Source organism: Quercus robur, chromosome 10 (assembly GCF_932294415.1).
Source record: "Quercus robur chromosome 10, dhQueRobu3.1, whole genome shotgun sequence".
Classification (NCBI taxonomy): domain Eukaryota; kingdom Viridiplantae; phylum Streptophyta; class Magnoliopsida; order Fagales; family Fagaceae; genus Quercus; species Quercus robur.
The window spans coordinates 40,505,444-40,519,059 of record NC_065543.1 but is presented as its reverse complement, the minus strand read 5'-3'; the positions used below and the strand labels follow the sequence as shown (position 1 = coordinate 40,519,059).

The 13,616-nt window shown below is 40.0% G+C and overlaps 1 protein-coding gene across 1 annotated transcript; it reads left to right on the top strand.

The window, feature by feature from the left end:
- Positions 1 to 9,480: 9,480 nt before the first annotated feature.
- On the top strand, positions 9,481 to 12,835 carry LOC126701569 (cyclic dof factor 3). The gene is made up of 2 exons (XM_050399768.1): positions 9,481 to 9,828; positions 11,208 to 12,835. Exons 1-2 carry the CDS (start codon positions 9,628 to 9,630, stop codon positions 12,480 to 12,482), a joined length of 1,476 nt encoding a protein of 491 aa, XP_050255725.1. The 5' UTR covers positions 9,481 to 9,627; the 3' UTR covers positions 12,483 to 12,835.
- The last annotated feature ends 781 nt before the right edge of the window (positions 12,836 to 13,616 follow it).

Below are 13,616 nucleotides of genomic sequence, written 5' to 3'. Positions count from 1 at the left end.
CCCATTTAAGGGATCTTGTCATTTGGTTTCGTCAGTAACTTACATCCGTGTAGGCGGAATATTATTACTTAGCCAATTTTCGGGTTTTAGGCTTCTAGGTTTGTTTGCATTACATTGGACCATTGGCTAAATAATTCTTTTATTGCTTTCAAATACGAGTACAATTATTTGTTACATCTATTGATGGTACTTCTTCAAATGCTCTATGTTCCATGGTCGGGGCAGCTTCTTCCCATCTAAGGTCTCCAGGTGATAGCTACCTTGTCTAGAGTAATGAGTGACCCTATAGGGTCCTTCCAAGGTTGGCCCAAGTTTCCCTTAGGTCGGATCTTTGGTTACCAAGGTGACCTTGCGTAGGATGAGGTCCTCTATGTCGAGTCGTTTGAGCTTCACTCTCTTGTTGTAGTACTCGACCATCTTTTGCTAATACTTCACCATCCTGTGAGAAGCTCCTTCTCTAACTTCGTCCAAACAATCCAGATTGACCTTCAACTGATCATCATTGTTAGCTTTGTGGAAGACCTTTCGTCTGACGTTGATGACTTCGACCAGGAGTATTGCCTCAATGCCATAGGTGAGTTTGAAAGGGGTTTCTCCTGTTGGGTTTCTTGCTGTAGTCCTGTATGCCCACAAGACATTGGATAATTCCTCCGACCAGGTGCCCTTAGCATCGTCCAACTGAGCTTTGATGATCTTGAGCAGTATCCAATTCGTCACTTCCATCTGTCCGTCCACTTATGGGCGTCCTGGGGAAGAGAATTGATTCTTGATCCTTAGGCCTGAACAAAAGTCCCTGAAGCCTTGACTGTCGAACTTCCGCCCATTGTCCGATACGATCATCTGTGGTATCTCGAACCTGCAAATTATGTTCTTCCATACAAAGTTCTGGATCTTTGCCTCCATGATGGTTGATAATGCTTCTACTTCAACCTATTTTGTGAAATAGTTAATAGCGACCACCAAAAATTTTGCCTGTCTCTTACCTTGGGGTATGGGCCGACGAGGTAATTCCCCCATTGTGCAAACAACTATGGGGAGGCTATCGGTGTCAGTCTCTCTGTTGAGAGGCACTGAAAAGCATTTGTCACATTTCTTGACAAACTCCCTTGCATCCATCTACAAAGTAGGCCAGAAGTAACCTGTTCTGATAACTTTACCTACCAAGGATCTTGGGCCTGCATGGTCGCTACAAATTCCTTCATGGATTTCTTCTAAAATGTATTTGGCCTCTTCCTCGTCGTCACACTTCAGGTAGGGCATGGAGAAGCCCTTCTTATACAAGGCGTCATTCAAGATCATGAACCTAACTGCTCTTTTCCTGACTCTTCTGGCCTCCTCGATGTCCTGTGGAAGTCGTCCGTCCTAGAGGAAGGACAGGATTGGGGTCATCCAGCTGCTTGCACTCTAGATTGCGAAGGTGGAGACTTCTTCAATGTTGGGGCATTTTTGGACCTCCAACTTTAAATCCATACTCGTTAGTCCTATTTCTAACGACGCCTGTTTCGCGAGCTCGTCTGCCACTATATTTTGGCTCTTGGGGATCTGTCTGAATTCCACCTGATCAAATTCCTGTGCTAAATGCTTCGTCAGCTTGAGGTATTTTTGTATTCTTTCCTCCTTTGCTTCATATCCCTCTTTTATCTGCCCCACTACCAGCTTTGAATCACTCTAGAGGATCAAGTTTTTGGCTCCTAGTGCCTTCTCGACCTTTAGCCCCATCAATATTCCTTCATACTCAGCTTCATTGTTGGTGGCTAGGAACTTTAGCTGAACCCGGTATTTAAGCCTCTCCCCCTCTGGGGTAATGATAACGACCCCTACTCTGCCCCTTTTTCGGGCTAATGAACCGTAAGTTTGAACTGTCGATCTTTCTGCTTTGTCAAGTGTCTCATCCTCATCTGGGATGGTGAATTTGGCGATAAAGTCTGCTAATGCCTACGACTTAATAGCTGTCCTAGGGTGGTACTCAATGTCGAACTGGTTAAGTTCGATTGCCCACTAGACCATCCTTCCTGCAGCCTCGGGATTGTTCATAGACTTCTTAATAGGTTGGTCCGTTATTACCAAGATGGGGTTCGCCTGGAAGTAGGGACGCAACTTGCGTGAGGCTACAATCAATACGAATGTAATCTTCTCGATCTGTGGGCACTTAGCTTCTACCCCTTGGAAGGCTTGACTGACATAGTAAATTGGGAGCTACGTCTTGTCCTTTTCCCAAATCAAGGTTGCGCTCATAGTTGTAACTGACATTGCCAAATATAAATATAGGTTTTCTCCCTCCTTGGACGGACTCAAGAGAGGTGGATTGCTCAAGTAGTGCTTGAGTTCCTGGAAAGCTTTCTCACATTCGTCGATCCAGGCGAAGGCCTACTTCAGTGTCTTAAAGAAGGGCAAGCATTTGTCCATTGCTTTAGAGACCAACCTGTTGAGTGCTGCTATCCTTCCTGTGAGCTTCTGGACTTCCTTCACGGTCTTAGGCGACGTCATGTCTAGTATGGCTTGTAACTTCTCTGAGTTTGCTTCTAACACCATGAATCCTAAGAACTTTCTTGACGCCACTCCAAAAGCGCACTTGCTAGGGTTCAACTTCATTTGATATTGCCTAAGAGTTGTGAACATCTTGTGGAGGTCGTCCAAATGACCAGATTCCTCTTTGCTCTTGAAGAGCATGTCATCCACATACACCTCCATGTTCCTCCCTATCTGTTTACTGAACATTTTATTTACTAACCTCTAGTAGGTTGCTCTTGTGTTTTTCAGTCCGAAGGGTATCACCTTGTAGCAGTACAACCTTTAGCTTGTGATGAAGGTAGTTTTCTCTTGGTCTTTTTTAGCCATTTTTATCTAATTGTACCCCAGAATGCGTCCAAGAAAGTCAGGAGCTTGTGTCCGGCTGTGGAATCCACCAGCTGATCTATTCTTGGCAGGGGAAAGCTGTCTTTTGGGCAAGCCTTGTTTAGGTCTGTGAAATCTACACACATCCTCCATTTCCTATTTGCCTTCTTTAACCGGACGATGTTGGCGAGCCAGTTCGGGTAATAGTCTTCTCAGATGAAGGCTGCCGTCAGGAGTTTGTTGACCTCGTCTGTGACTGTCTGGTTTCATTCTAGAGGAAAGGCTCGTCATCTTTGCTAAACGGGCTTTTTCTTAGGATCCACATTCAGCTTGTGTTTGATAATTTCTATGGATATGCTTGGCATGTCCTCGTGGCTCCATGCGAAGATATCCAAGTTCTCTTTGAGGAATTGGATTAACTTCTTCTTCATTTCTGTACTCATTGTCGTCCCTACTCTTGTAGTCTTCGTTGGTTCTCCATCTACCAACTCTACAATTTCTAGGGCTTCCACCTTTTCTTCTTCTTTCTCTTCTATCATCCATGTATGGTTTTCCTTCATGGCTAACACTGTTTGGTAACATTCCCTAGCCAGCACTTGATCTCCTTTTACTTCACCTACACCATTTTCTGTTGGGAATTTTACCTTCAAGTAATAGGTGGACGTGGTTGCCCTCCAACGATTGAGTATAGACCTTCCAATGATCACGTTGTATGAAAAAGGACAATCTACCACCAGGAAGTCCAACTGACGAGTCAATTGTCGCGGATATGATCCCACTATGACCGTCAGTGTCAATATGCCTTTGGGATACACTCTGTCCCCACTAAAGCTACCGAGAGGGGACTCAAAAGGACTTAACCTACTTGGATCCAACTTTGGCTATTGAAAAGTAGAGAGGTAGATGATGTCTGCAGAGCGACTATTATCCACGAGGATTCTTCTTGTATTGAACCCTTCTATCATGAGCATTTTAACCAGGGGGTTATCATGTGGCTGCTTCACTCTTCTGGTGTCTTCTTCCGAGAAAAACATGTCCTTGTCCGTCCGTTTCTACTTCAAGGATGGTATCCTGTGGATGTTGTTCACCTGCCTCTGATGTGATTTCTTGAGGGGTCTGAATGATCCTTCTGTGGATAGTCCTCTTGCGATCGTCTTGATCTCCCTGATCGAGCTTTGTGGATGATGTAATGCATGATCTCGTCACTGGGTGAGGCTTTGTGTTTGTCTTTGTTGTTGTCTCTGGATCTCTTTACAAATCTCTACAACTTCCCTTTTCGTATAAGTTCCTCTATCTGCTCCTTCAGGTCCCTACAATCTTCTGTGTAGTGGCCCTGATTCTTGTGGAAACGGTTATATTTCTTTTTGTCATGCACATTGGGTGACGGGTGTAATGGCCTTAGCCATTTGAGGTAGAGCTCATCTTTAATCTGCGCCAAAATTTTATTAACAGGCATAACTAAAGGAGTGAATTTTACCGTCCGAGAAGTTTAATAGTCTTTCCGTTTGTTCCCGTCAGCATTCTGACGATCTGTGCGCTCCATTTTTCATCCTCTCCGACCGTCTTCCTTTCTTTCCCTCTCATTGGACTTCTCCACATCTTTTATCGCCACTAGGGCATCTTCGACATTCATGTACTTCTACGCATTTAGGAGCATCTCTGCCATTATCTTTGGGGGATTCTTTGCGAATGAGACCACGAACTCCCTAGACTTCAATCCAGCTTTAAAGGTTGTTAACTGCACCTTGTCATCAGCTTTAACTGCACCTTGTCATCAGCTTCGTCAATCTCTAAAGTTTATTGAGTGAAATGCTTCACGTATGACCTCAGGATTTCCTTTTCTCCTTGCTTGATGGTGAGTAAGTGGTTTGCTAGCCTCCTCTAGCGTTGTCCCCCGAAGAAGTGGCGTAAGATGGAATTGCCTAACTACTCAAAGCTATCGATGGACGATGTTGATAACTTCGTGAACCACTCCCTCGCAGCCCCTTTAAGAGTGGTGGGGAAAGAACAGCACAGTATTTCATCCAGAGGTTGCTGAAGGCCTAGAGTCGTCTTAAAAGTGTTGAGGTGATCCAGAAGGTCTTTCAATCTGTTGAACGGTTTGAGTTGAGGCAAGCGAAATTTCGACGGTGCTTGGCATTCCAGGACTGCTATCGTGAAAGGTGAATATGTCGTCCTGACCACTCTATCCAGGCTTCAATCCATTTTTCCCTTAATGGCGCTTCTTAGTTCGTGCATCTCCTTTCTCATTTCCCGAAGAAGGTTTGAGCTCAGTCCGTCTGAAGTAGCTGCTTGCCAGCGGTCACTTTTTCTTTGGATGTCTCCCTCGTCGTCCCGGTTGGTCCCAGAACGATTGTCTTCTTATTGAAGTCGCAGCCTCATCTCCTAGTTCTACCTAGTAAGCTCTTCCACACTAGCTGTAAGTGCCTGGATTTGTAGAGCCAATGCTGCTGAATCTTGGTTGGACTTCATCTGAACTTGGGAATTTGAGTGGAACTACACTCTCGAGCCTAAGTGCAAAAATGTTGTCCCCACAAATGGCGACAAACTGATGATGCGAGAATTGCCAGTAATGTAGGTTCGTCTAGATGAAGTAGGGACCTCGTCGCTGTACCTGCAAGTGAAGTGGAAGACTTTCTTTAGGTGGTTACTGGTGTGGTGCCTGCCACAGAGCCCCTGATGATAAAGTCAGTGTATAGAAACCATTTTAGGAAGTAAGAAAACTTGGAATATCAGAGTTACGTGCACTAGTAAATTCTTGGGTGTGTATCTATGTATCTTGTCTGGTTCTGATGAGTGTGTATATATAGCTTCATAGTTTCTAGCCGTTGGGCCCTTAATTGTGGCTTTAGTGCTCTTTTCATAACGCCTCAAGGCTTATTAATACAGGTTTTGATGAGCTTCCAATAGTCTAACAACTAATTGGTAATTGTCCAAGGCATTGAAACTTTTTATTAATGACTTGCTTGCCCTCGTCCATGTCATGGCAAGGTGGACGAATGTGCTTGATGAGGTTGTCTGGGCAAGAGAGTTCGTCGGTCCCATCAGATAACATACTCAACAAATGCTACTTTTAGGTAATACATAACCAACTAAAAAATACTCCACATCAGACTCAACAAACTATCAAAAAACAATTAACAATATTATTGAAATATTATTCATCAAAAAGTCTTAAATTTTTTTTTTTTTGGGCTCTTATCGATCCTAGTATCTTTACTCTCACATCTCTCTCATGTCACAGATAGGAGCTTTAGAGACTTCAAAGCTTTCAAAGCAAATCAAACCATTATGATGCATACCATGGTGGCTTGATGGTATGTTCTTGGAAATTGCGTCCATGATGGCTTGATGCACTAAAAAAGAGTTGAGAGGGTGGCTAGAGAGAGAGAAAAAATATAATATACAGAAAATGATTTAAATAATTAAATGATATAAGAGTATTCACATGGTGCTAAAAATTTTAACTTTTAGAAACTCAAAAAATTATTTTATCTATTTTAATACCTTACTTGACAATACATCCTACATCACATCTCTTACTTTAGCAAATCACCCGTTAAAATAATATAAACACCCATTAAAATAAGATAAACAAATCCACAAAAATTCAAGCAACCATCGATTGCCATAACCAACCATCACAACAACAACCATAACTAGTTAACACAACCCAACAACCACCATCGCAAAGCCTATTAAAATAACCATCAAAATAACTACCAGCCACCATAACCCAAACCCACAACCACATCACCACCATGGGCAAAAGAAAAAAAAAAAAAAAAAAAAAAACACAAACACTAGCCACCGAGACTTACAAAACTCATGATAATTGGACCCTTGCAAATTGGAACCACCATGACCCACGACCCTACAATCCAAATCGAACTCACAAACAATCGCCATTGAACCACTGCCATCAAAAACTAGATCAGAACAACAAACCACAGAGAGAGAGAGAGGAGAAAGAGCAAGTGTGAGAGTAGAGAGATGGAGTGATGAGAGAGATTTGTGTGAATATTTTATTGGAGGAGAGAGAGAGAGAGAGAGAGATAATAAAAAATTGATTTTTATTTTTAAGTAATTGCTACAGTAGATGCTATAAATAGTAATATACTATAGTATGTTACTGAAAAAATATAGATTTAGCAACTCGAATAAAGTGTGGTTTTTTGTGTTTAGAGAGTTAAAATAACTTATTTGCTAAAATAGAACCCCCAATGTGAATGCACTAGAATATTAAGTCTAGTGTATATGTATTGAAAATGCACATGATAACCTAGGAAAAAAAGAAGAAGTTTTTGATTAATTTAGCAAAAAGTGTGTACAGTCTAATGTAAATGCTCTAAGAGCACTCGCATTGGGGGTTGTAAGAACCACCCGCCCCCCTCCCCCCTAGTTCCTATTTTAGCAACCAATAATCCAACAATCAGTCACATCTGGGGTATAGGTTGCTAAATATTTTCAGCACCTATGAACAGATGGTTCTTATATTTAAAACCTATTGTAGCTGAGGATGTAAACTAAAAAAATATTATTTTATTAAAAGATCTCATCTTTCTCTCTCTTTCAATCACACGGTACTCCTCTCCTCTCCTCTCAATCTCATTTCTCATCTTCCTTTCTCTCTCCCCTCTCTGTTTCAGTGTCTCTCTCTTAGATCAGTGTCGACGACGTGGACTAGAGATCGACGTTGACGGATTGGAGATTAGCCTCACTCCAATTCTCTCTCTTTCTCTCACTCTAATTCTCTCTCTCTTAGATTGTGTTTGGGTTTTGCTTTTTTGTTATGTGTATCGGTGCACCTGCAGGTTCATGGTGGTGGCAATGGGGGGTTACTCTGGTGGTGGTGGAGATGGGTTCACTGTGGGTTTACAGAGATGGTTGGGTTTTGTTCAGGTTGGTAGTGGCGGTGCCTTTGGGTTTTGTTTGGGTGTTTGGAGATTTTTAGTTTAGGTGTTTAGTGAGTTAGGTATTGGGTTTAGGTTAGAATTGCTCAGCGGTGGTGGTGGGTGGTGCGATTTGGTTAATCGGTGGTGGTGGTGGGTGGTGCTATTGGGTTGCTCTACGGTGGCAATGGGTGGTTTGGGTTTTGGGTTTGAGTTTGGATTTGGGTATTGGCTTTTGTTTGGGTATTAAGTATTGGTATTGGGTTTGAATTGCTCGGCGGTGGTGGTGGGTGGTGGGAGGTGCAATTTGGTTTATCAACAATGGTGGTGGGTGGTGCTATTGAGTTACTCTATGGTGGTAGTAGGTGGCTAAGAGAGAGATAGGAAGAGAGGCCGAAATTAGTAAGAGTCAATTTTTTATATTATTTTATTGTATAGTTATATTATTTTACTAAGTTGTATGTAAAAGTAAAAACTATGACGTATAATGTATTATAAAGTGAGTTATTGTGGCAATTCGTGTTCACGTGTCGGGTTCATGTCATGTCAATTCATAAGTATTTGACTATACGGATCAACACTAACCCGACATGTTTATTAAACGGGTCAAGATTTCTCAACCCTAACATGACTCATTTATTATACGGGTCAGTTGTGTTGTCCTGTTTGTTAGATTTTATCGAAATGAAAAAAAAAATTATGAAAAAAACAAACAAATAAGTATGCGTTTGGATAGCTGATTGCATTTTAGCGTCTTACGTTTTTGCCTTTTTTTTTTTTTTACCAGTGCCTCTTGCACTGTTCATGGGACATGAATAGTGCATTAAGGCAAATGAACAATATTTTTCATTTGTGAATAGTAACCAAAAATTATTTTTTTATTGTTTTCAGTTTTCAGTAAAAAAAGCGGTATCCAAATGCACCCTAAATATTTTTAATATAAAATTCAGAACTAACAAATAATTACATCACCAATAATCATTCAAAATTAAAGTATATCTCAATATCACAAAAAATCAATCACATTATGTCAAAGAAAGTAAACCAAAACAACTAATAAGTTTATATACCTAAGGTATGAAGGATATATTAGTAAAATATCATTTAATTAAACGGGTCAGGTGGGTCAAACGGGTTCTATAAGTTGAACATTAACCCAACACATTTATTAAACGGGTTAGTCGTATCAACCCAAATATGATACGAACTCATTAAGTCTCAACTCATAATTTGTTTATTTCGTATCGTGTTGTGTCGTATTGGGTTCATGGGTGGTGTCTAATTTTGCCACCCCTACTCTCACTATCTTATTATTTTAAGAAAAAAGGACAATAAATACGAGATAATTAATTACAAAAATTGTTCTGTTCCAGGCCGGTTGATATGGCCAGCACATGAAAAACAAACATGAGTCACAGGCTAAGGCCTGGACCAAAATATTGAAAGGCCTCTAAAGAAGTAAACTTTACAATCTCAAGGACATGTTACCATCAATCAAACCGTTCCACGTCCATAGCCGTAGCCAAATCTCTGTACCCCCAAAAGACTTCAACAACCAAAAAATGCTGACAAGGACTCACTTTTTAAACTTTGGTTTACCAAAATCTGTGTGCAACACAAAAGAGAATAAAAAAAAAAATTGGGAAAGAAAAAGTAGGAAAAGAAAATCTAATTGAGGCCACAAGAACTTGTGGCTGAGAATCACACTCTATTGCTGACGTGGCATCCACCTTTTGGTTTAAACGAGATCAAAAACATAAACGACGTACGTCCTATGCCAACTGAGACACCAACACCCAACACCCGTTTTTTTCTCTCTTAACGAAAAAACCGAATTTTCTACGCGCGTTTTTTAGCTTTTTTGGGTCTTCCCTTTCTCCTGTTTGGTTACCAAGAAAAAATGCAAGAAAATAAAGACCCCACCATCAAGCTCTTTGGCAAGAAGATCCCCTTGACTGCTGAAATTGATGAGGTGTTGTTGCTGAGTGATTTGGAGAAGGAAAAGTGTGGCAGAGTTGAAGTAGAAGAAGAAGAAGAAGAAGAAGAAGAAGAGGAAGATGATGATGATGAAGAACTAGAAGAAGATGATAAAGCAGAAAAGGTACAGTGACTGAAAATTCAATTACAGGGTTTTATGAAATTTTGAGGATCACCCATTTGTTAGAATGTTAAAAGAATTGGTGGGTCGGTTTTACTTTTTCTCACTTTCATCTTTAATGACCATAGAATAGTGGTTATGGTATAATTGTTACTGGTACTTCTTCTTCTTCTTCTTCTTCTTTTCTCTCTCTTTTTTTTTTTTTTTTTTTTCCTTTTTTTGGTGGTTTTGAGTGTTAATTGAATTTTGAGATTTGCTTTTCAAAGTTTGTTTGTTTGTTTTTTTTTTTTTTTTTTTTTTAAATTTTAGACTTTACTGTTTAGAAGCTGAGAAATGTAATTGCGTGTTTGATTATTCGAAAATGGGGACTAGGGAAAGCTAAATTCCTACTCAGTTGAGCTTGGGTGAGTTCTACTGTTTTTTTTTAAAGCTAAAAACTTTATGGCATAAGAATCTAAAACTTTGATTTTCTTTCTCAATTCCTATTCAACCACTAGTTTTTAACCATGATTATTACGTACTTCATACGAAGTCTTTTTTCTTTCTTCAAAAGTTTGGTACTGTTCTTGATAATTATTCAAACTTTTGTAATGACTTTTTAAACCATTTTATGGATAATTTGAATTCACTTTTTCATAGAGCATAAATTCTATTTCCTATTAATCAATTTATAAGGATTTAACATAATTCTAGTTTCCAGATTCCCTGGTTTGATTTAGTACTTTTCCCATTTTGTGCTTATTAGCCAGTCAAGTTCTTCTAGAGCCAGGGAGATCCTTTTGTTATAACTAATAAGGAATTAACATTTATTGTTAACACAACCATTTTAAAATCCACTAACTGGGTCTGTTTCTTAGGTTTATTTGTTTGACAGTTGATTGGTAGTGTTTCCCTGTTGAGTTTCTGACAACCCCCCACCCAAAAAAAAAAAAAAAAACTGTAGTTAGTCTTTTAAGCAATTGGTGCCTTCCATAAAATAAATAAATAAAAGATAGATTGCGGGTTCGAGTTCAAAAGATTTGGAATAAGGTAGTCTATCAATCATCTCCCCCAAACTCTACAAAAGTAAGGACTTTTTTGCGTAGTAGCGATGTGAAACTTGACTTTTCTCTAAATTTCTAGAATTTACCCACCATACTTTGACTCTAGGGAGGTGATTGGCTACTCTAAATTTACAACAAGAGAGTTACAAAGAAAAGGTTTTAAATAGTCAAAGAAACACCATTGTGAATTCCTAAGTTCATCTTGCTTCTATTTTGTTGCATGTCCTCTGATGTTGGTACTATAATATTGATCAGGCTCATCTTTGGAAAATAGTCATAATGTTTTATAGTGCTTGTATTTAGTTACTTATAAAAAGGAAAACTATGTTCTACTTGCAGGATCCACCAACAGCAGAAGGCACTGAGACTAGAGAACAAGACGATGATTCTCCTTCAAATGCAGAAGAGCCAACCGATTTGGAAGGATTGCCGGATGCAAATGTGAATCCTAAAACACCCTCTATAGAGGAAGAACATGGAAAATCAAAAATCGCCAAGACCGAGAAAGATCAGAGTGAAACAGCCAACTCACAAGAGAAAACCCTGAAGAAGCCGGATAAAATTCTTCCCTGCCCTCGCTGCAATAGCATGGACACAAAATTCTGTTATTATAACAATTACAATGTTAATCAGCCACGCCATTTCTGCAAAGCTTGTCAAAGATACTGGACTGCAGGTGGTACCATGAGGAATGTGCCAGTGGGAGCTGGACGCCGCAAGAACAAGAACTCTACCTCACATTATCGCCAAATCACCATCTCGGAGGCTCTCCAAGCAGCTAGAGTTGATGCTCCAAATGGAACTCACCAGCCCTCATATAAAAGCAATGGTAGAGTCCTCAGCTTTGGCATAGATGCACCCATTTGTGATTCCATGGCTTCTGTCTTAAATCTTGCAGACAATAAGGTTTTGAATGGTACCCGGAATGGGCTAAATAGTTTTGAAGAACAAAGAATTCCAGTTCCTGGCAAACGTGGAGAAAACGGTGATGATAGCACAAGCGGATCGACTATTACAGTTTCAAATTCAATGGAGGAAGGAGGAAAACATTTCCCTCGAGAACCATTTGCCCAAAGCATTAATGGCTTCCCTCATCAAATTCCATGCCTTCCTGGTGTTCCATGGCCTTATCCATGGAATTCTGCAGTATCCCCACCAGCTTTCTGCCCTCCAGGATTTCCTATGTCCTTCTATCCGGCTGCTTATTGGAACTGTGGTGTCCCAGGCACTTGGAGCATTCCTTGGCTGTCCCCTCAATCTCCTTCAAACCAAAAGTCTCCAAGCTCCAATCCAAATTCTCCAACACTAGGGAAGCACTCAAGAGAAGGAGACATGCTTAAACCAGACAATTTGGAGAAAGAGGAGTCGCCAAAACAGAAAAACGGCTGTGTTTTGGTACCAAAAACGTTGAGGATTGATGACCCAAGTGAAGCTGCAAAGAGTTCTATATGGACAACACTTGGAATCAAGAATGAATCAATCAGTAAGGGAGGAATGTTTAAGGCCTTTCAATCAAAAGTTGAGGAGAAGAATCACATATCCGAACATTCTCCGGCGTTGCTGGCAAACCCTGCAGCTTTGTCTAGATCCCTCAACTTTCACGAGAGCTCATGAAGCAGTAGCTTATGATGTAATTTTCGTTTAGGTTGGAAGCGTGAGACTAAATTCAACATAGTTTGGAGTGAGTTTGAAACACTAACAGCCAATCCAGCATAAGCCATTTTGGTTCATCAGCCTCATTGCAAACAAAATTGGTGAAGCTAATCAGTTTCGGACCAAGAACATTGAGACTTTTTCTCACAATGGTAGCTAATTAATCTAGAAGTTCTAGTAGGTAGTGGGAGCTAATTTTGTTTTCTTGTAGCTATATGAGCTTGTACCTGTTGATGTACTTAGTTTGTTGAGTTCATGTTCATGTACATATTTATATATATGTGAGATAATGGGATAGAGTTGGAGAAAGATCATCCATGTGTATAAAAATCCAGATCTTCTGGCTAAGATTTTAATACTGCCTGAAAATGGATCTTTTCCCTCCATTTTCCTTGCTTCTTTGTACAATAAAGCAATGTTTTTGTCATTGATGAAACTATCCGTATAATCCAATCCAAATAATAAAAAGTTATTTGGGATTCTTCTATTATAGAATAGGACTGACTAAATTGCGAAAAAGAAATACCTACTTTCCCAATAATAAGAAATAAGATTGAAGAATAAATATCAAATTACGGGTAAAGAGCATTGTAACTCGACTGATTAGCACACTTGACGTTTATAAAAGAGCATTCAGACTTTAAATCCGCATCTCCCCGCTATTGAATTATCAAAAAATAATAATAATAATAATAATAATAATAATAACAATAACAAACAAGGGAAGTTGAAAGGACTGAAGGCTACACTTGTAGAAAGATAGTGGATGCAATTATATACTCTTGGATGATGCCATGGCAGTGGTAGCTATTCCTTACAGCTATGCAAGAAATAAATACTTGAGGGGTCTAGTGGGGCTACAGTAAAGACTGTGACAGAAACAACAAAATTGAAAGTCCTTTTTAGACCCTCCTTGTGAGTTGTGAGGATCAACTTTATTTAAGTTCACATTAAGGCCAGGTTTCTATCCTTTTACGAGCTCAAAAGGGACCAAAAGTTCCCTAACAACTTGCACAAAAAGGTGGAAATGCTGGACCAGAGTTCCCTCGATATTTCCCATCCCCTCTCTTCCTCTAAGACTCTAACCCTCCATTG

Coding starts and splice junctions, on each gene's coding strand:
- LOC126701569 (XM_050399768.1), top strand. CDS start 9,628: ATGCAAGAAAATAAAGACCCCACCATCAAGCTCTTTGGCAAGAAGATC. Junction 9,829..11,207: donor AAGATGATAAAGCAGAAAAG/GTACAGTGACTG, acceptor TTCTACTTGCAG/GATCCACCAACAGCAGAAGG.